The 21,559-nt window shown below is 49.9% G+C and overlaps 1 protein-coding gene across 8 annotated transcripts in view; it reads left to right on the forward strand.

The window, feature by feature from the left end:
* Positions 1-21,559, forward strand: part of PPP1R12B (protein phosphatase 1 regulatory subunit 12B) — a 131,395-nt gene that overhangs the window by 95,118 nt on the left and 14,718 nt on the right. For 6 of the 8 annotated variants that reach the window (XM_041489520.1, XM_041489521.1, XM_041489517.1 and 3 more), the window contains 2 exons: positions 20,478-20,494; positions 20,954-21,101. In XM_041489520.1, coding sequence (XP_041345454.1) covers positions 20,478-20,494; positions 20,954-21,101 — 165 coding nt within the window. Of the gene's footprint in view, positions 1-5,548; positions 6,223-20,477; positions 20,495-20,947; positions 21,102-21,559 lie in introns of those variants that run through there. The other 2 variants (XM_041489525.1, XM_041489518.1) reach the window with 2 other exon arrangements.

A 21,559-nucleotide genomic window follows, 5' to 3' on the forward strand; every position in this document is an offset into this window, starting at 1 on the left:
TGGGATGGGATGGGATAGGATGGGATAGGATAGGATAGGATAGGATAGGATAGGATAGGATAGGATAGGATAGGATAGGATAGGGACATTTTACTGCAAGATCCCATGTGGAGAAAGCAGTGACTGGTTCCCTGGTGCAATGGCCCCCTGGGTGTAACCCTTTCTCTGGCTCTGGAGCCCTGTGTGTTCAGCCAGAACTGTTCCTGGCTGTTGGAGCCACCCTCGGGCTGGTCACAGCTCGTCCTTTGCAGATGACAGCTCTTGGTCTGGTCTGGATGTGGTGGGAGACAAGTGTAAGGAGTAAGTTCCAGGACCAAAGCAGAGGTAGGCACAAAGGGGGACACAAAGAATGGCTGTTGTTTTGGGCTGAAGTGGGATGTCCACCCATATAGGACATCCCGTGGTGATGCCAATCACAGGATTATTAGTCTTTGCCCCTAATATAAACACTGTTGCAAAGGGGAGGTGCAGGATTGTGGCGCTGTGGATTTCAGTTTGGTGGGCCAGTCCAGTGACATAAAAGCAGTGGGAAATCAAAATTTTGACTCTGTTCTCTAGAACCCATGAGGATAGTTCGATGATAAATGTTTTTTTTATGTTTAAACTGAGTTTCCTGCGCAGGTTGCCCAGAGAAGCTGTGGCTGCCTCATCCCTGGAAGTGTTCAAGCCCGGGCTGGAGCAGTCTGGTGGAAGGTGACCCTGACCATGTCAGGGCTTGACACAAGATGAGCTTTAAGGTCCTTTCCAACCCAAACCATTCCAAGGTTCTCTTTTTTTCTGGATATTTTACAGAACTGCTTTATACCTAGAAACATTATTTTCTGGACTTATAATGACTTTGTAGCCTAACTCTTGGAAGCAGCTGCCAGATTATTTTGTTCCATTTCTCCAAAGAAGTGTCATGAGAATAAATGCAGTTTTACAGTTGATTTAGGTACTGCATAAAATTACAGATTCCAGTGATTCCCTGGACCAGCACATAACTCTACAAACAAACAGCACATTCTGCTCCTGCAGTGGGAAACCCAGAAGGGGAGGATTGGGAAGAGTTGTTTACTTAAAGAGCAAACAGCTGAACTCTGTAGAAGGAGGTGCCAGCAGCTATCAGAAGTGTCTGGAGTGGCATGGAGCAATTATGGAGGTTCTCTGCTTCTCCTAGAAAAGCGAGCAAAGTGGGCTCAGTGATAGGCTGGGGGGGCTCAGCCTGGAGAAAAGGAGGCTCAGGGGGAACCTTCTGGCTCTGCACAGCTCCTGACAGGAGGGGCAGCCAGGTGGGGGTCAGGCTCTGTTCCCTGGGAACAGGAACAGGAGGAGAGGGAACAGCCTCAGGCTGGGCCAGGGGAGGTTCGGGCTGGATACTGGGGGAAATTTCTTCCCTGGAGGGATGGTCAGACCCTGGCATAGACTTCCAAGGGCAATGGTAGAATCAGCATTCCTGGACATATTCAAAATATGTGTGGATGTGGCACTTGGGGGCATGGTTTCGTGGTAAACATGACAGTGCCTGGGGGAATGGTTGGACTCAACCTTAAAGATCTTTTCCAGCCTTGGTGATTCTGTGACAGGTTCAAAGGAAAACATGAAACCTGCTGCCTGCCTCTCCCTGTTCTGCTCCTCCAGTTGGACTGTAATTCACAGGTAGCTGTGCCCCCCCCATGTTCTTTCATCACTTGGCCCAGCACAGGAGGGGGTGACAGCAGGGACTGGGCCAGTGTTGAGAACCCATCCTCAAAGGCACAGTACCACAGTGCCATCTCAACCTGCTGCTAGCCCTGAGGCCAGCTGGGAAGGAAGGCTCATCCATGTGACTGAATCCTCCCTCCCTCCAGCTCAGTGTCCAGGATGCCTGTTGGGAATGGTCCCTAGGAGTGCCCAGTGGTACCCAGAGGAGCCTTGCTTGGCCAAGGACAAGATGGTGCCAGAGACCTTCCCCCTGCTCGGAGATCACAGGGTTGTGTGCTGGGGCAGGGGGGTCCCTGGCTGTGATTAATTTAGCAGATGTAGGCAGGGAGTCCCTGGGGGAGGTCACAGTGCTGAGAAGGTCCTGCTGCTGTGTGGGCCCAGTCTGTGTTTTCTGCCCCAGCCGAGCCCTGTGCAGCTGGAGACACCACTGTCCTCCCTGGGACGTGCCTGCACTGGGAGATAGAGGAGGCTTGGCTGCAGATGAAGGAACTCAGCTGGATGGGAAGGAATTCAGTGAGGTACGTGGTAAACCTGGTGTGAAAAATGACAGCTAGGACTTTCAGGAGATAGTTTTGGGATAATTTGTTCCAAAAATACCAACTACTCTCATTCTTCAAGTTGTATTAGAATTCTGGTCTCCCAAGAGGGCTTCTCCTCCTCTGCACTCAGGGAATGTGCCGTGGGCTTGTATCACCCCTGAGCATCACTGCAGCTCTGGCTTTAACTCCCAGATTTGTTTCCCATTTTTGTCTGCTGCAGATTGGAATGTTGCAGCACTGCTGACTTTTACCAGCATGATGTTCTGTAGGTGAAGATTTTCAACACACATAAAAAGGGCGTGTGTATTTTCCTCTCAAATATTCAGCTCAGGGTTTTATCCTATTTCTGATACATCATTTTCCTGCATATGAGTTCTCCTGTCTAACGAATTCTAAAAATGGAGTACAAACACAGGCATCATCACCAAAGGAAGGGAGAGGACAGACATCTGAATGGAAAAGGAAGTAGCAGAATCTGCTGAGCTGGAAGGGACCCACAAGGTCCATCAAGTCCAACCCCTGGCCCTGCACAGACACCCCAACAATCCCACCCTGGGCATCCCTGGCAGTGGTGTCCAAACATTACTGGAGCTCTGGCAGCCTCGGGGCTGGGACAGTTCCCTGGGAAGCCTGGTCAGTGCCTCCAGCACCCTCTGGGCCAAAAACCTGACCAGTTTTTGGGTGAAGGTGTATGAACAGTGATCATAGGCAAGACCACAGCTCTAACTACAGGAAAACACTCTTTCATATGGATATGGGAAAGACACAATACTGTGGTATAGTTGTACTGCTATAGTCCAAGGTGAGAAGAAACTTCAAGGTGATTTTGCCCAGAAATAGGCCAGAGCATAAGGTCAACATTCAGACAGGGATTGTGTGCATTGGTTGTGGAAATGGTCATGGAAGATGATTTTTGTGCATGTCTTTCTGAAAGTTGTATAAATATTCCTTATAAAGTACACAGCACCACAGTTAAAGCATGGACCAGCCTGGTACTGACTGAGGAATCTCCTGAACAGACAGGAACAGTCAGATCTAAACAATGACCTTGAACGTGACAGAGCTGAGGCTGTGAGGAATAGCAGCACTGTGAAGGAGAGTCATGTTTCATAATTCCACTGGGGACTACTTGAAAGTAAGCTGTACAAACCAGCAGGAAGAAACCCCTAAATCAGGCATTTGTTGGAATAATGCTGAAACCTGGTGTGTTTTGCCATATTGCATCTCTTGCTGCTCTATGTGTCCTGGTTAATCAAGCCTCCCCTTCTCTCTAAATTGAGTTACTGTCCACCAAGCTGTATTAATCAGTCTGTGTGAGATCTACACTGGGTCACTAAATAATTAGTGTGGCTCAGGGTGTATTTTGGATTTGGGCTGAGAGTTCTGTACCAAAATGTTGATTTTGGAGCTTTCCTGCCCCTCTTCAGCAGAAACATTACTGTGGAGGGATGTGAGAGAGGTTTGTTTGGGACTGGATGAGAGGGGAAGCCAAACACTGCAATTTAGAGCTGTGTAGCTCCACCTTGGTGATTAAACTGGGCTTTGTCAGCCCTGGAGCTGGGATTGGGACACTCTGGTGCACCACCAGCTTGTTCGCCCAGTTTCGCTTACAGTGTTTTGAAACTCCAGAAACTGAGACTGGTGTGAAAGGATCACCCTGTGTGCAGGGTCTATAAATATGCCTCTGAAGCGTCTGGATTACCTTGTTGTAGAGCAGAGTTGGGCTCCAGGTACAGGGAGAGGTGTGTGATGAGTGCAACAGATGGAGGCTGGGAAGATCAAGGCCCTGCCCCAGCCCTCTGGAGCAGCGGGGTGCCTGTCACTGCCTTCTCGTGTGTCTGGACTTCATTTCCTTACCTTGAAAGGGGAATGCAGAGATATTACCAGGCAGAATTAGACCTCTCCAAACCCCTTTTCCCCCCTCCTGCAGTCAGTGGATGATTAGTCCCCTCATTCCTTGTGAAGAGGTATCGAGAAACCTGATATCACTGTGACTTTCTCAGAGCAGGAAAATCTGGCAGCCCCACCTCCTGCTTTCCCTGGTTACACAGTGATGCTGCTTTGCCCCTGAAAAGTGAAGGTGCTGGATGGCAGGAGGAGTTACTGGAGCTGCTATTCCAAGTCCCTTCCCCAGCTCTGTGCCAGTTAAATTACTCAGGTGCCAAGCAGGATGCAGAAAGGAACAAGATTTCAGAGCAACACAGAGTGGGAAAATATTCTTAAAATATTTTAATATAGATACTATTCTGCACTTCACAGAACAGTTTGAATTGGAAGAGACCTTAAAGCTCATCTCACTCCATTCCACTGCCATGTGTAGGGACATCTTGCACTATCCCAGGTTGCTCCAAGCCCCTTCCAACCTGAACTTGGTAGGAAATGTTTGATATTAAGTAGATGTGAAGCTGAAGCAGGACAGACGCTGCTGATGCAATAGCAGGACAGACACCTGCTCTTAGTGACCCTGCCTTGACAGGGGAGTTGGACTGGATGATCTCCAGAGGTGCCTTCCAACCCCAACCATTCTGTGATTCTCTGTGGTTGTGTGAGCTGTTTGAGGCATTTTTCAAACAAACATCCCATGGGCCTAGTGCAGTGGGACGTGAGGGACACACACTCACCTTCACAGGGAGCCATCTCGCCACTTCCAGTGAGCTTGGGCAGCAGCAGAGCTTGGCAGAGAGAGGGGAGTTTGGGAGAGGTATGTGCTCTCCACACCCTCTGTCCTTTCATCCGAGCTCCTCTCCCTCCTCCTTGATTCCAGACGCTCCCTTGAACCAGTGGACGTTACACAAGCTCTGTGCCGCCCTTCCACAGCTCAAACAGGCTTATGAGCAAACAACAAAAATCTTGTTGTGCTGTCCAAGTGTGTCCTCCCTTTCATGGCACGAGCTGCTCCATGGCCTTTAAATCATCTCCCTTTGTTGCAGCCACACAAACTTCTGGAATTTAGCCTCTGCAAAGTGCTGAGAGCTCACCTCCAGCATCCCACTCACAGGTCACCAGGCCTCAGAAGCTTGGGAGGGATTTTCTCTTCTCTTCATTTTTTTTTCTTTTTTTTTCCTTCCCAAATCCCAAAACCAATCCCAAACCCAATTTGGCAGCCCAAATCCCAAGCTGAAAGTGAATCGCTGCTGCTGGCTGCCCTCCAGCATTCCTCTTGGAGCGAGTCAGGATCTGGAATGTCAGAATGTCAGAAGGCAGCAGCGGGAGGGACGGGAGAAGCCTGTGCGTGGGTAAGGGCGCCGGAGGGGGGAGGAGGAGGAGGTGGAGGAGGAGAATGGAACAAAACCCAACTTCAGCTGGACTGCCCCTTTCCAAACCAGCGTTTGTTCCTGATTAATGCTTTTGTGTTTCACTTAAAACGTGCAGCTCCATGCAGCAGGGGCAGAGCTTGCGGCCGCGCTCCGGAGTAAATCAGGGTTTGCTTTTCCTTTCCTTTTTTTAGCTTTTTTTGGCAAAAGCTGCGTGTCTAGATATACCCAGCCAGTTTTCAGCTCTCTCCTTGAGCCGGGAGTTTCTGCCTCCTGCACTTCTGGGGAGAGGTTGATCCCTCTGGCCTGTGGCACGCTCTGGACGAGGGGAAATGTCCTTTTGCGGAGAAGTCGGGACGGGGCCCAGGCAGTGAGGCTGGCACAGAGCAGCACCCGGCACTGGAGCACAGCGAGTCCTTGACACCTTCTCTGCTTCTGCTCGGACAAGAAACCTTGTGGAGCCTCAGGTCTTCCTGCAGCAGATTAATGCCTAAAATTATACACCCTAAACAGGAGGGTTTAATTACCAGAGCTGTGAATAGTTTAATTAGTTTGTTCTGACCTTGGAAGAAGGACCTGCCCAGCACCGTAGAGCGACAGGAGAGCAAGACTGGTGTTGCTTCTCACAGCCAGCCCGCGAGGCCATGTCGTCCCTGTTCACCAGGAGTAAGGAATATACTCGCAGCAGGAAGGCTCAGTCAGACTCTCCCCCGTCCTCTCCTTCCCCGATCGCAAAGACGCTCAGAGTAAGCAGCTTTTTCCTTTCTGTATTACCCTGCTCAGCACATGTTCCGAGCAGAGCCCAGTGGTGGCGGTTTGTTGTCTTACCCTTGGAGACCTGTGCCTGTGGTTTCCTTTGGAAAGAGGATGGTTTAAATGAAACTTGGGATGGTGCCTCTGCAGCAACAGGTTTTAACCAGCTGCCAGAGTGCCTGCACTGGGATTAGCTGTGTTAGTGGTGTAGGGAATTGCTGGGATGGTAGTTTCCACCTGTCCTGGAACATGGCTCTCCTGGTAGGCTGTTGCTGGATGAAAACCTTCCTGGTAAAAACGAGGCAGAACCTGACCAGCTTGTTAAACTGCACTTTTTTCATAAACACTTTGATATCGCTGGTGAAACAAGGTTTGTGTTAGCTTTCACCCCTGGGGCTGAGCTGGCCTGTACTGCAGTTTAATAATTTGAACACCACAAAAAAAATGAATAAGACCACCTGTAGCAGGAGGCAAGTCAAGGTACTCCCTATACTCCCCAAACCAGAGCTGGTATCCTCCTCTCCCAAGGTGTTGGAAAGTTGGGAATGCTTCCCAGCAGTACTGCTGATAGCTCCAGAGTCATGGGAGAAGCTGTCACAAACCCTCTGGGTCCGTATCATTGTACAGGCAGCCTCTTCACCATCAAGAAATATTATCATGCTGGAGTCAAAGCCTGGAGGAATTAGTTTTTAACAGCCGGGCTAATTTTAGATGGGAGCATTAAATTAATTCCAGCACTGGTATTTGCTCAAATCAGATATGCATTGCCTGCTCTGTTGGAAGGGACAGATCTTGGTCTGGAAAAAGTATTGCCCAAAATATTTGAGTTTTAATCCACTGCTGTGGCATTAATGGAAGCAATTCCTGACCTAGAGAACTTCAGCCTTGAGGCTTCTGTGGCTGCTGGTTGCCCTGGGCTGTTAACTGTAATCAGGAGCAGATGGTTTCATCCTTCTGCAGCTGGAGTGTCTTTGGGATGGTTCAGATAATCTAAAACCATCCCCCATGAGCTTGGATGGGCTTCCCTCATCAGTTCAAGCACCGTGCTTACCACTCGTCCCTAAAGGGTGCACTGTTGGTCACCAGCCTGGTAACAGGTGGGGAACCATCCCAGTGTGCTGGAAACGGTTTCATTTCTTTCAAACCCCAAGTTTTTAAGGTCAGACATGTTCAGACTGACTCATTCCTCCCTCTTATGCATCTGGGCATACAAGTGAGTGACAAAGATCTCACAAGAGCCCTGAGCTGTGCCTGGAGCAGACTGACAGGAGGGGCTGGTTTCTCTGTCCAGAGCCATGGGGGGACTGCAGAACTCCTGAGGGTCCGTGGGTGTTGGAGAAAGTGCTGGGAACTCTCAGGTGAGAACTCCCAGGTGGGTAGAGGTGGTGCTTGTTTCTCTCTCCATCACCGCAATGAGATTTGCAGGCTCCTGGGGAGCTCTGGGTATTGGAGAAGTGGGTGGGAGTTCTCAGGTGGGAATGAGAGGGTCTGGAGAAGAGTGAGGTTTTTGTTAGTGAGGTTTTGATGAAAACCAGCGCATGAGCATGGAGATCCTTCCAGTGGTAAGGCAGTGCCAGCTGTGACTCCACAGCATCTGTAGGGAAAACCAGGTGGGGAGTAAGTACAGCAGCATCGACTCAGTCAGTGTAGGAAAAAGCCCTGGTGCTATCTGGGTTATGGAAATAGCCCATGCCTTGAAGGCTGATTAGGGAAGCAGTGTCTTCGGGCTAAAATAAGGATCTGAGTTCACTCTTTCTCCAAGACAATGTAATTTTGCCATGAGCAAGAGAAGGGAGGTTGGTTTACTCTGGGTTTGTTCCATGTGTTTATTCATCCTCACCCACTCCCCCATGCCCACAGTAACAGGCCTGTGCCATGAGGAGCCACCACCCTTCATAAACCGGGTAGGAATGTGATATCTTGGAGTCTCTTATCTTTCCATCCAGTCCATTGACACCAGCAGAGCTGTGGGCTTTAAACACTCCCAGCTGAGCAGGGGTGTGAGCACACACGAGCAGGCAGGAGCCTCACACATGGTGCACACAGGGAGAAAACTCTTGGAGAGCCAGGCGAAGCAAAGGAGGTTTGACTTGTCAAGGTATCAGTGCCAAAAGCTACATTACGTGTCATTTGCCAAGCAGTTTCCCGTGGCGTTCCCTCTGCACTTGCACTGCTGCTTGGAATGCTCCTCCTTAGGAGTTAGGGTAATATTGCCTGGGGTTTTTCCTCCTTTGACAGATGGGAAGTCCCCAGATGCACAGCTAAGGAAGGGGGCACTTGGCAGTGAACTCATGCAATCCATAAGAAAGGGAATGTCCCTGCACAGGAGATTCTTGTGACAGTGGGATGGGGTCCCTGTGCCCAGTCAGCACTGTCCCATAGCCCTGGGCTGTCACAAGCCAAAATACACAAATCCTTTTAAATTCCCCAGGGTAAATGTTGCTTTAATGAGGATGTTCCTCAAAAAAGGAAACTCAAACCCCTTTGAAATCAATTCAGATGGTCCCGTTATTTGGCACAAGCTTCAGGTGTTTGGCAGTGGGTGCCTTGTCATCGTGTTTTGCACCATAGTGATTTAGCTTGAGGTTTCTCCTCCTGAAAAAAATAATATTCACTTGCAAGAATGTAATAGGCATCCAGTGGCATGAAACCTGTTGTGTGCATTTAAGCAAATAAATGACAGGACTAGAAGAGTGAGAGTGAAGTCAAGGAGTGATTTTTTTTTTTTTTTTTGGCAGTGGGAAGCCATTCCCTCCTTGTCCTGTCACTCCAGGTGCTTGTCCAAAGTCCCTCTCCAGATCTATTGGAGCCCCTTTAGGCTCTGGAAAGGGCACTAGGACTCCCTGGATCCTTCTCCAGGCTGGACATCCCAGCTCTCCCAGCCTGGCTCCAGAGCAGAGGGGCTCCAGCCCTCAGAGCAGCTCTGTGGTCTCCTCTGGGCTCGCTCCAGCAGCTCCACATCCTTCCTGAGCTGGAAGCCCAGGGCTGGTGGGGTCTCAGCTGAGCAGGGCACAGGGGCAGAATCCCCCCCTGCCCTGCTGCCCACGCTGGGGGATCAGCCCAGCACAGGGGGGTTCTGGGCTGCCAGAGCACGGGGCCGGGGCACGCTGAGCTTCTCATCCACCAACACCCCCATGTGCTCCTCCCCAGGGCTGCTCTCTGTCCATTCTCTGCCTGGCCCAGTTGTGCAGTAGCTGCTTGATGGTTGATACTCACTCCTCAAGAGATTCTGTATAATTCTCCTTGTTCTGTCCATGCTCACACTTTCACTGCAAGGCTCTTCTCTCTGATGTTAGACTGCTCCCTTGTTAAGCCACCTTCAGAATACATAACCTGAGTTTTCCAGCTGAATTTTATCAGGAAGAGCTCAGCAATAAAGCTAAGTGTACGCAGTGGTCTGCACTGATTTATTTTATTCTGCCTTTCATTGGAGCCTCTGAAGGAGCCGTGCTGGGTGAAATATGGGATGTAGGAGCATCACCTTTTATGGGCCGTATGTTTGCAGCAAGTCACTTGATAGTAATACTTGAGTATAAAAAGCAGCCGTTCCCAAATCTCCGTCTGTTAACGAGCCCCCACACGAGCCTGAGCCCGTGGTGCTCTGAGCAGGGCTCTGAGCACTGATTGCCATGGCAGCAAATGCACCAAGGCTGGCTATGGTCTGTGCACATGTACGGCGGGAAGGCAAAGCGAATCTTGCAGCAAAAAGAAAAGCTAATGCACAAAAATGTGAGTGGCTGAGCTGCAGGTGCTCGGCATGCAAATCATACTGACAGGGTTGGTGTTAATGTTTAAGTGGTCACAGAATCACAGAATCCCAGAATTATTTGGTTGGAAGGGACCTTAAAGCTCATCTCATTACCCCCTTGCCATGGGCAGGGACACCTTCCACTAGACCAGGTTGCTCCAAGCCACATCCAGCCTGGCCTTGGACACTTCCAGGGATGGGGCAGGAAGAATTTCTTCCTGGTATCTGATGTAAATCTTTCCTCTCTTACTTTAAAATTGTCCCCTCACTTGTCCTGTCACTTGCCCATGTAAAAAGTCAATGTCCCAGAGTGCTGGGAGGTCATTAGAAATGCCTGATAGGATTACAGCCTTCCTTGAGTTTGGAATATAAATGTATTGGTCAGTTTTTGCTCTGTGGTGTTTTTGCAACAGGTTCCATCCGTTTCAGATATTCCTGGTCACAGGTTTATTCTCACATGGGGTTTTCTGCTATGAATCATTTAGCTTGCTGTGCTGCCACTGCCAGTGTATTAGAGAACAGAAAGTGTTACGAAAATATTTTTCCAGGAACCTTTACGTTCCTGGGTTTCTATTTAGTGGTTTGGACCCGTTGGGTTGTGATAAAAGTGATGCCGCATAAATTGAAACAGGATCAAATAAGTTGTCTCATGACAGTTTCTGTCTAATTTCTGGATTGCTGGCTAGTTACGCACTGTTTGTAGAAATTATTCCCTTCTCCCCCAGCAGCCAACAAAAAATGTGGGATACTGAAACTTGAACTTTCAGGCAATTAACCTTTGTCTGGGTTCTCCAGCACCCTGCTTTGTTCTGTCTCTGGTTATTCCTCAAGCATCATGTTTCCCAGATGGGTATCGGGATGAAATCCTTCTACGTTGTTTGTCCTTGGGGTTTTTTTTTTTTTTGAGTTCTTCTCTGTAAATGTCCATATCTGGAAGCATACCAGGAACTTGTGGTAATTCCCCGGGCACCACCCATGAGATGTTCCCTGCTGTGACTCAGTGGCCAGACGATGCTCCTGCATGTGCATGAATAAACAAGATGGGTCGGGGCATGTGCTGTGACCTGTAGGCTGAAGAGCTTCTGTCCCTGAGGCTGAAGTTCCTTCAGCTCTCCTCCCTCCCTCCCGAGCAGCAGAACTGATCCAAGCCAAAGCTGGAGCAGGGAGTCTGTTAACTATTAAAGGCTCTGAGTGGTCATGGATGATTTGGAAAGGACCTGATGTAACACTTCAGCCTCATTTAAAGCTCCCGTTTGACCCTCAGCTGCCTGGTCAGAGGTGTTGCCTTTGCAAAAGCTGGTTAAGCAGTTGGAGAGCAATCCCTCAAGATAGCTCAGCCTGGAAACCATGGCTCATTGCAGGAGGTCACAAGGTCAGGGGCAGCTTGAGGTTCCACCAGAGCTGGGAATCAGTTGGGACTTTAAAAGTGATGAAGGGAGGAGCAGGAATACAATGCCCTTAATTTGGGTCAGTTAATGGTACAGCCACAAAACCAGGGACAGAGAGAGAGGGAAGTGCTGCAGGATGGGAATGAGCAGCCACAGGAGTGATGAGGAGAGTGGGTGGAACTTCTATGAGCAGCAAACCACTTCATCCTGCTGAGCTGGAAACCAGTGTCTGCTTCTCTGCAGGAGCCCACTGGAGTTGTGTTTTTCATGAAATGAACACAAACACATCAAAACTAGGGCTGGAAGAGAGACAGAGCCCAGTTCATCCATTTCCCTGTGTGCTGGCTGCTCTACTTGTGCTATTCATGGGAGGTGGTGCATAGAATCATATAATCATGGAATCATTAAGGTTGGAAAAGCATTCTAAGATCACTGAGTCCAAACATTGACCCAGCACTGCTGGGTGGGCATCATTCTCTTCTCCCAGGTGAAAAGCAACAGGACAAGAGGAAATGGCCTCAAGTTGTGCCAAGGGAGGTTCAGGTTGGATATTGAGGAAAACTTCTTCCATGAAAAGGTGCTCAGGCACTGGCTCAGGCTGCCCTGGGCAGAGATGGAGTCACCATCCCAGGAACTGTTCAAAAAACATGTGGATGTGGCACCTGGAATATCACACCTGGGGACATGAGTTAGTGGTGAACATGGCAGTGTGGGGTAGCATTTGGGCTTGATGGTCTTAGAGGGCTTTTCCAGTCTTCAGAGTTCTGTGATTCCATGATTCCAGTCTCGCTGCCACGTGCTGCCTGTGCCCACAGTGCTGTTGTGGGAATGTGGCTGCTGGCTCAGGAGCTGTTCACTGGATTTTGGAGTGAACTTCACACTGAAAAGTTGCGGATTGGCTGTTGGCAGCTCTCACCCTCACTGCTGGTTCAAGAGGTATTTAAGTCCCTAATGAAACATCTGAGAACATCCTGCCAGAGTTTTTGCAGGGCAGGGAAGGGGTTCCTGCAGACCTGTGGCATTCTCATCTGGAAGAAATTAGGACTAGAAATCTTTTCCTCTCATGTCACTTGGCTGCTTGATTTTTATTTCCACACGTCTGGAGAGTTTTGTCTAAGATCACGTCGCTTTGTGAAATTAAATTTTTCAACAATAAAATTTGATCCCTTAGAAAAAAAGGGAAAAAGGGCAATGAACCCTGGGTTTCAGAATTATGGCCTTTCCTAAATTAAAATACTATCCAGCCTGATGTTTTACATGGTGAGTTTTATCCCCAAGAGACATTGGGAATAAACTGCAGCTGCTGGAAAGCCCATGGTCCATGAGAGAGTTTTGGAGCACAGAGCCATAGGCTGGCCATGGCACATGACACAGACCAGCATCCGACTGTAGTTTGTTTGGGATGGCAGGAGATGTGGCCATCAGTCCCTCACAGCCCTGGATGTTTGTTTCTGATTAAATACATGCTGTTTGTAGTGAAAATTATGGGATCTGCTGCAGCCAGCTGCCAAAGCCACTATTCGATCTTGGAGAAGCTTTTAATGTTATGCTTCAGTAATAGCAGTTTTTCGTAAGCAAAGTTTATTGATTTATAGTTTGAGAAAACATATTTTGCATCAGGCTTTGGGGAGTTGGAGGTTACATGGAGGTGGTTTGGCTGCACTGGATTATTAATCATTTCCACGGGATTTTGGAATCCTTGCATTTGCACGATTGCAGGCTGGAGCTGGAAGCAGCACATCCATCACGCCAGTGGAGCTAACAGGATGCTGCACAAACCACAGCTATCAGGTCAGAGGAGCAGCTTTCTGAGGGAGGCAATGACCTCAAAATAACTCTCAAAAGTAGAGTTCAGCCAGACCTTCGAATTATTCTGCGCCCACTGAAAAACTAAACTTGATCCCAGCCATTCCTGACTGGAATGACAAATGCAGCTGGAGGGGAACACCGACCTGAGTTGTACCCACTGGGGATGGTCTGAGGTGTCCCAGGCAGCCTCCTCCTGGCTTCTCTTCCTTCCAGCTCAGCTCTGGCTGCACTGGCTCCTGGGGGATCCCTGCCCTCAGCCGTGTCCTGCTCTGCCTTGGCATGGACTCACCTCAAGTCCAGGGGACACTTTTTGGGCACTGCAATGTAAGAAGGATCTGAAGTTATTGGAGAGTGTCCAAAAGAGGGACACAGAAATAGGGAAGGGTCTGGAGGGGCCACACGAGGAGCTGCTGAGGGCACTTGGTCTGTTCACCCTGGGCCTGAGGTCAGACCCCACTGGGGCTGCAGCTCCTCATGAGGGGCAGCTCCGACCTCTGCTCTGTGTGACAGGGACAGGACCTGAGGGAGCAGCTGGAGCTGGGCCAGGGGAGGCTCAGGCTGGAGATCAGGGAAAGGTTCTTCCCCCACAGGGTGCTGGCACTGCCCCGAGGCTGCCAGAGCTCCAGGAGTGTTTGGACAGCGCTGCCAGGGATGCCAGGGTGGGATTGTTGGGGTGTCTGTGCAGGGCCACGAGGTGGGCTCGATCCTCATGGAGCCCTTCCAGCTCAGGATTCAATGCTCCTAAGAGCACAGTCTGAACCAATCCATTGTCCTTTGGAACACACATCAGCCTGGCCCAACACTGGAGCTCGTGTAGGAGCAGCTGAGCTACGTAACTGCAGGAACATAGTGACTTTTGCTTATAAAAGGGAAAGAACCCCAAAACCAGCTGGCTTTATTTTACATTTAATTTCTAAAATAAACACAGCACATCAAGAGGATATTTGCCAGCACAAGAATAAAATTTGAGGGGTTTCTAAAACTTCCCCAGTTGCTTACAGAAGGACAGAGCTGGAGCTGTGCCCCTGGGTCTCATTACGTGGTGGTTAATTAATCGTAGGCATTGGTCAGGATTTCTGAGACAAAACACACCAGAATAAATTCCTTGACAACTCTCTTAAAATAGTGTACACTGTCCTGAGATTGGCCAGTTGGAGATAAAGAAGCATAAAATGTTCCCAAGGCATCTATTTTTTTTCTCGTTTCTTCCTTGTTTGTTTTTTTTTCTCTTTTTTCTTGAAAAAATGTAAATAGCAGGGAATTGTGCCTTCACTGGCTCCAACCTCAGCCACAGAATGCAACTGGAAGCAATTAGGGCAGTTTCTGCCTTGGCGAAAGCAACAGCCAATCCCCCTTTTGTCACTGCAGTTCAGGGCTGTATTTTATTGAAACCTTCCATGAGGAATTTGGTTTAAATTATTCATCACTGAGCTCGCAACAGCTGCAAAATTTTCTGGTTTTGAGGGAAGGCTCTTGCCCTCCACAGTCCAAGTACATTTTTAAAATCAGGCCTGGATGGTATTCCTGGCACAGGGCATCATCCCAGCACTCTGGGTAGGTGGAGCCACGGTTGGTACCCAGCTGTGCCTTTTCCCTGAGAGTGAGCACCCTGAGAATCTCTGGAAATGCCCAAGGCCAGGTTGGTCAGGGCTTGGAGCTACCTGGGATAGTGCAAAGTGTCCCTGCCCACGGCAAGGGGTGGAACTGGATGAGCGTTAAGGTCCCTTCCAACCCAAACCATCCTTTGATTCCATGATTCTGTGGTGTTCTTTGCCCTTTTCCTTGGGTCCCATCTCAGATCCTGATGATTTTCCAGCCCACCTGAGTTGGATGATCTCTGAGCTGGCAAAATGGGCTCAACCCCTTCAGTGTCCTCCACCACCTCAGCACTACCTGGATGTACTGCCTGCCGTGAGATGAATGGGAGGGAAGGTGATGAGATCTCTCTGGTGAGAGCTCTAAGACCTGAGGATTACCAGAAGCTTGTGAGCATGTCTGCAAGTGCTCCGTGCTTTTTAGTTTTCCTGCAGAAGTCACCCCCTTGGGTGTCTGGGCAGCAGCAGCAGCAGGGCTCAGCTTGGCTGCTGTGCTGGATTCTGAACCAGGGCAGCCGCCTCCAGCCCCCCGTGTTCCCCCCACCCCAGCCCCTGCAGCGCTCTGACCCTGTTTAGATTATGGAAGGATAATTTCACCACTCGATGCTTCCCTGGCTCTTGATGTTTTTAGTTGAATTTTGATCCCAAGGGAAATAAATGAATCTGGGCAAAACTGCAGTGCTGCTCCAAATTTGCCAGGGAAAGGAAGAAGCTTCCAGTGCATTTGTTGATAATGACTGGAGTCATAATTTCTCAGCATCCTCTCACAAACTGTAACAATTCCCTTCAGGAAAGTCAGGAAGGAAAAGACCCTTCTTGCACCAGCTCAGTCAAGTGCACGTGTGATGCCTCAGCTCTTCATTCCCTCTGTTCATTCCCAACTTCTCTTCCCAGCAATGAAGGAAGAAGAGTTTTGTCCTTCACCTTCTCACTCTCACCTTGGAATTAACAGCTCTGGGATGGTGTCTCTGAGCAAACGACCTCCTTCCTCACTGCCATGGGCAGCACAGGGAGCCAGCCAGTGCTGGAATTCCAGTGATATTTGGTGGCTGTTGGACAGGACAGGGCAGTGCAGGCAGGGCCAGTGGGGACTGCTCTGTTGGAGCAGGTGCAGCTGGAAGCACATGGAGAGGGTTCCAAAGATGCCATGGTCAAACACTGGGCAGAAGTGAGCAGGAAAGAAGCTGTTTTCTGCTGAAACTATGTCTCCAGTGTGACATCCCGGTGGCCTCTGAAGATGTTTGTCTCTCTTTGAACAAATGGCAGGGAGGTCTCAGTTAAGCACCTCCTCCAGTGTTCCATAGAATCATGGAATCACAGAGTCACAGGTTGGAAAAGCCCTCTAAAATCATTGAGTGAACACTGCCATGTTCACTGCTAGCCCATGTCCCACGTGCCACATCCACATGTTTTTTAAAGACTTCCAGGGATGTTGACCCCACCACTGCCCTGGGCAGCTCTGCCAGGGCCTGACCAGCCCTTCACAGAAGAAATTTTCCCTGTTATCCAACCTGACCCTCCCCTTGAGGCTGTTTCCTCTCCTCCTGTCCCTGTTCCCTGGGAGCAGAGCCCGACCCCCCCCAGCTGCCCCCTCCTGTCAGGAGTTGTGCAGACCCAGAAGGTCCCCCCGAGCCTCCTTTGCTCCAGGCTGAGCCCCTTTCCAGCTCCCTCAGCCACTCTGGGGCTCCAGACCCTTCCCCAGCTTCATCATTCTTCTCTTAGAAGGCTTTTTCTACCTTAATGGTGCTGTCATTCCATGATTCCAGGTTACTGCAGGGTGGCTCTGCTCAATGCTGACAGCAGCAGGAATGCTTCCCCTCTCATCTGGCACTTTGCTTTTCTTTAAACTCGTACAGACAGTCACAGTCTGAACCAATCCATTGCTGTATCCATCACAGGAAAGTCATAAATACAATAAACCTCAGGGGTTTCCCCCCTTTTTGCTGTGTATGCTTAAGGTGATTCCTTTCTTACCCCAACCTTCCTTTGTGGAAGCATGCCCCTGCTCCCCCTGCATATGGAAATTCTCATTTCTTAGATGGAAAAAGGACAGAAGTGGTTTTTCCTCTTGCTGCAGGTACCCTGGCTGGCTTGGGGACCTGCCTGGGTTCATTGCCTGCATTCCATGTCACCTTGCCCAGCCACATGGTGTTTCCCAGCACTGTTCAAATCCATTAGCAGGTGCGTTTGCTGAAGTAAATTCAGGCTTGCTAAGGAGTGGATTAGTTGCCCAGCCATTTGTCATCATATCAAAAGTCATCACTGAAGGGGATTAGCATAAAGTGTGCAAATAACTTTCGACAAGAGCCTTGTTCATCACTGTAATTCCCTTCTCTTCCTTCTCCCTTCAGGCGAGGTTAGGTCATTGGGCCAGGATTCAAAAGGAGATGTCAGGCTGCCGAGGGGTTTAGGAAACAAATGTTGAAAGCTCAGCTAACAAAGAGAGAGACCAGCATGTGTGTGGCTGAAAATGGGAAATCCTTTGTAGAATCCTACAATCCCAGACTGGTTTGCGTGGGAAGGGACCATCAAAGGTCGTCCAGTCCCACCCTCTGCTATGGGCAGGGTCACCTTCCACTAGCCCAGGTTGCTCCAAGCCCTGTCCAGCCTGGCCTTGGACACTTCCAGCAATCCAGGGGCAGCTGTGCCCAGTTCCTCTGAGCAAACTGTGCCAGGACCTCACCACCCTCACAGGGAAGGATTTCTTCCTGCTGTCACAATTAACCCTGCCCTCTGCCAGTGATAAGCCATTCTCCCTTGTTCCATCACTCCAGATCCTTTCCAAAGTCACTCTCCAGCTCTCCTGAAGCCCCTTCAGTCACAGGAGGGGACTCTAATTTCTCCCCAGGGCCTTCTTTTCTCCAGGTGAACACCTCCAGCTCTCCCAGCCTGGCTCCAGAGCAGAGGGGCTCTAGGCCTTGGAGCATCTCCGTGACTTCCTCTGGGCTCACTCCAGCAGCTCCACATCCTTCCTGAGCTGGAAGCCCAGGGCTGGGGCAGCTCTGCAGGTGGGGTCTCAGCTGAGCAGGGCACAGGGGCAGAATCTCCCCCTCCCCTGCATGAGCCCAGGATATGGTTGGATTTATGGTCTCTTTCTAACAGCCGTCTGCTGGAGGCCATCTGTACAGAAACTGTCCCAACTTGCTACCTTCAGGTTCCATACAGAGCATGGCCTGAGCCAGGTGTTTTGACAAGAGGGCTGTGTCCCTGTCACAACATCAGGCAGCTGCCGGGCATTGAGTGGCATGAGATGCTTCCTGGACAGCATCCAACATGGCTTGTGGAGGGGCAGCAGGGCTTAGCTGTGGTGGAAATGCATCTGTTATCTTCTTTGGGAGGTTTGTCACCTGTGACATGAAAAGAAGAAAGAGATTTTATTAGAGCAAATAAAATAGTACCAGGCTGGACCCACTGCTGTGGCTCAGGGCCTCCTGGAGCTTTGGTTGTGGTGTCTACAGAGTGGGGCTATGTCTTGGTTTGAAAAGCCTGGTGTCTGCTAAGGAAGGCAGGAGCCTCCTGTGAAATGGAAAATGTAAAGCCCCTCCCTCTGAATTGTTATAATTTTGAAACTAAGAGGCTCTCAGGCAAAGATATGGGAGCAGGAATAACAGTTCTTTAATAGGAAAATTAAAATACAAATGCAATAGTACAACATCTTGCAACCTAAGACAGGCTGGCACTAGACCTGCCCAAGAGCCTGGCTGAGGATGGCCCTGTGGGCACAGCTGGAGGGAGAATGTGCGAATTCATAGCAGGATTTGTTTGTCCTTTTGATCTCTGCAGGTAGCAGCTTTGTCTGAGCTGTGGTCCATCCTCGAGACTCCACGTGCAGGGTCCGGGCCGTTCATTTTCTTGGTGCTGGTGCTCACAGCACAGCGTGTCAGAGGCTGTGCTGCAGAGCCCACGCATTGCAGACTCCCTAGGCACCTTCCTGTCCTCAATCAGGATGCCAAATGAGGGTCACATTAGGCTGGGATGAATTAAAAACTCAGCAGCCAGGTACAGGTAATGGGTTGCCGTGTCCTGGCAAGCAGCAGGCAGGGCTGGGCACGGGGCAGGATGCTCTGGGACTGCCCCCTGCTCCTGTGGCTTGGAGTGGAGGGGTGGCTGGGTCACTTGTCCACCGTCCTCCGTGTAGTGGGTGACTTCATCCCACTCTCCATGGAGTGTACTCCCAGATCCCTGCCCAGGATCAGAGGCACTGTCTGGGTGCCAGGTGAGAGCGGGTGATCTGAAGTCTTCAAGCACCAGGGTGCCAGAGAGGCAGCAAATCTGCCTCCCAGTAAGGCCTTAGCACTGGATTTACTGGTGTAGCTGACAGCACAAGCAGTGCAAGATGTCTGGGCACAAAAAGCCTGACCTCTCCTCTGCTCTGTGATGTCCTTTGTGTTGACTCTGTTAAAAAGAGCCGAGGGAATTGGCTGGAAGTGCCTGTGGGAGGTTTGTGCTCACTCAGAACAATGATGCTACTGATAAACCAGCAGAGGAATGCTGGGCTCAACTTCCAGTTCAAGGGACCATAAAGAGTTGGAATGCACCTGGAATTTGAGTAAATGTCTGTCAGACAGAAACCTCATGGAGGAGGTGACTGTCAGTGTGGCATGTCCTGCAGGATAGTGATGCTGTCACCACTGGATTTATGCAACTGTAGGAAGGAACTGTTCAATACAGAAAATTTCATTGAAATGGTTGTTCACCACATCACGCCTCTGTAGGATGTTCATAGAATCACGGAATTATTAAGTTGGAGAAGCCCTCTAAGATCATTGAGCCCAAACTTTCCCCCAGTGTTGCCATGTTCACCATTAAACCATGTCCCCATGTGTTACATCTGTACAATTTTTGAATATTTCCAGGGAGTGTGACCACCACTGCCCTGGGCAGCCTGTGCCAGGGCCTGACCACCCTTTCAAGGAGGAAATTTTCCCTGATATGCACCTAGGCTGAACCTCCCCTGACATAACTTGAGGCCTTTTTTTGTGTCCTGTTCCTTGTTCCCTGGGTCTAGAGCCAGGTCCCACGTTGTACATGCTGAGCCCCTTCCCCAGCTCCATTCACCTCTCTGGACACACTCCAGCCCCCAATGCCCAAAGGCAGCCAAGGACAGCACAGCAGAGGTTTGGGTGTTGATGGGGAAGGAAGAACCCAACAGAGGCTCCAAACACCCTGGTGTAAGGGTCTTCTCCCTCCCTCCTGCAGCTGCTGTTGTGTCTCTGTCTGCCACCATGAAGCTTTTCTCCATGGGGAGCTGCTTGCCCATGGAGAGAAGAGTGTTTGTGATTTTCTCAAGTTCAGCACAAACACTGGGAGATCTCTGTGTCTGTTAATCCCCCTCACCCACATCACACACCACAGTGATCATAGTCACGAAGAGTAACTTCACTGGAAAAGGGAAACAATAGATTAGTTTGGATTCAAGGAAGACATTTCAATTCTGGAAATGAGCATTTGAACAGCAAGGTTCAGGATTTCTTAGGTTAGTGAAATAAGTGTTTCAGAGGAGCTGAAGCAGTTGAAGATTCAGGCAAAGATTGGAGATTCCCAGTTTGAGCCTGGAAATCTCTGTGTAGCCTGGCATGAGCTGGTGCTGGTATCTGAGGTGGGAAATTGCTGCTACCTGGAAGCTCTGCAGTTTTTGTATTGAATTATTAATTCTCATTATTAATTACCTTTTGCTTTCTTTCTTTTTTTTTTTTTTTTCCCTTCAGCATGAAAGACTTTCCAGGTAAGATTTTTTTTTTTTCTGTGTAATATTTATTGGCAGTATGTTTTTGTATGCCTTTGAGGATTCCCTGTGCTTCAGATCCAGTCTGGTACTGGCTATTTGGTCCTTACCTGAGCTTATCTGGGCACCTGTTTGCTTCTATTCTTCACTCCCCAAATTACTTACCTCAGTGCCTTCTTAGAAATGGAGCTGGTTCCCACCATGGAGATGAGAGGTTTGTGGGAAGTCAGTGCCCATGGGAGGCTGGGCTGGTACCCTGGGATTTTTTCCAGTTGTAGTGGTGGTGGCTGCCAGGCTCTGGGCAGAGATCCCCAGGGCCAAGTGGAGTGTGCTCCCATAGACTCCAGAGCCCTGGCTCAGCTGGGTCTGCCACACCCTCCAGTCCCATCCAGCTGGGCTCTCTGCTGGCTGCTCCAAGTTACCACAGCTCCACAGTGCTGGATCTTGCTCCTGTTCCAGGTTGGAAGCAGCTACGAACCCCACCCCGAGTGACTCGTCCTACAGCGACCGCGCCTCCGGCCGCTCCAGTGCCTACAGCCGCAGGGAGAACCGGCTCGCCGCCCTCAGCAGCCGCGCAGAGGAGGAGAGCAACAGGGACTACAAGAAAGTAGGAGTTTTAAACTGATTCTTGTCGTTGCACACACTGCAGAACCTGCCTGTTGCTGCAGAAACCGGCCCCAAGAATCAGTGGGAAGAAAGAGAAGATGTTGATGTTCATTTTCTCTGTTTCAAAGAATCCAATGGTTTGGGTTGGAAGGGACCTTAAAGCTCATCCCATTCCACCCCTGTCATGGGCAGGGACACTTTGCACTATCCCAGGTTGCTCCAAGTCCTGTCCAGTCTGGACCTGGACGTTTCCAGGGATGAGGCAGCCACAGCTAATCTGGGCAACCTGTGCTAGGGTTTGACCACCCTGTGAGTGAAGAATTACCTAAATTAAAACTGTCCCCTCTTGGCTGTGTTTAAACTCCCTACAAAATTCAACAGCTTCATGAGTTATGAAAACATAAGTAAAGCATCCAAGTTGGTTTTGTTTTCCCTTCTCATCTGCTGATGTGTGAGAGC

This window comes from Pyrgilauda ruficollis, unplaced genomic scaffold (genome assembly GCF_017590135.1).
Source record: "Pyrgilauda ruficollis isolate IOZ18807 unplaced genomic scaffold, ASM1759013v1 scaffold95, whole genome shotgun sequence".
Classification (NCBI taxonomy): Eukaryota; Metazoa; Chordata; class Aves; order Passeriformes; family Passeridae; genus Pyrgilauda; species Pyrgilauda ruficollis.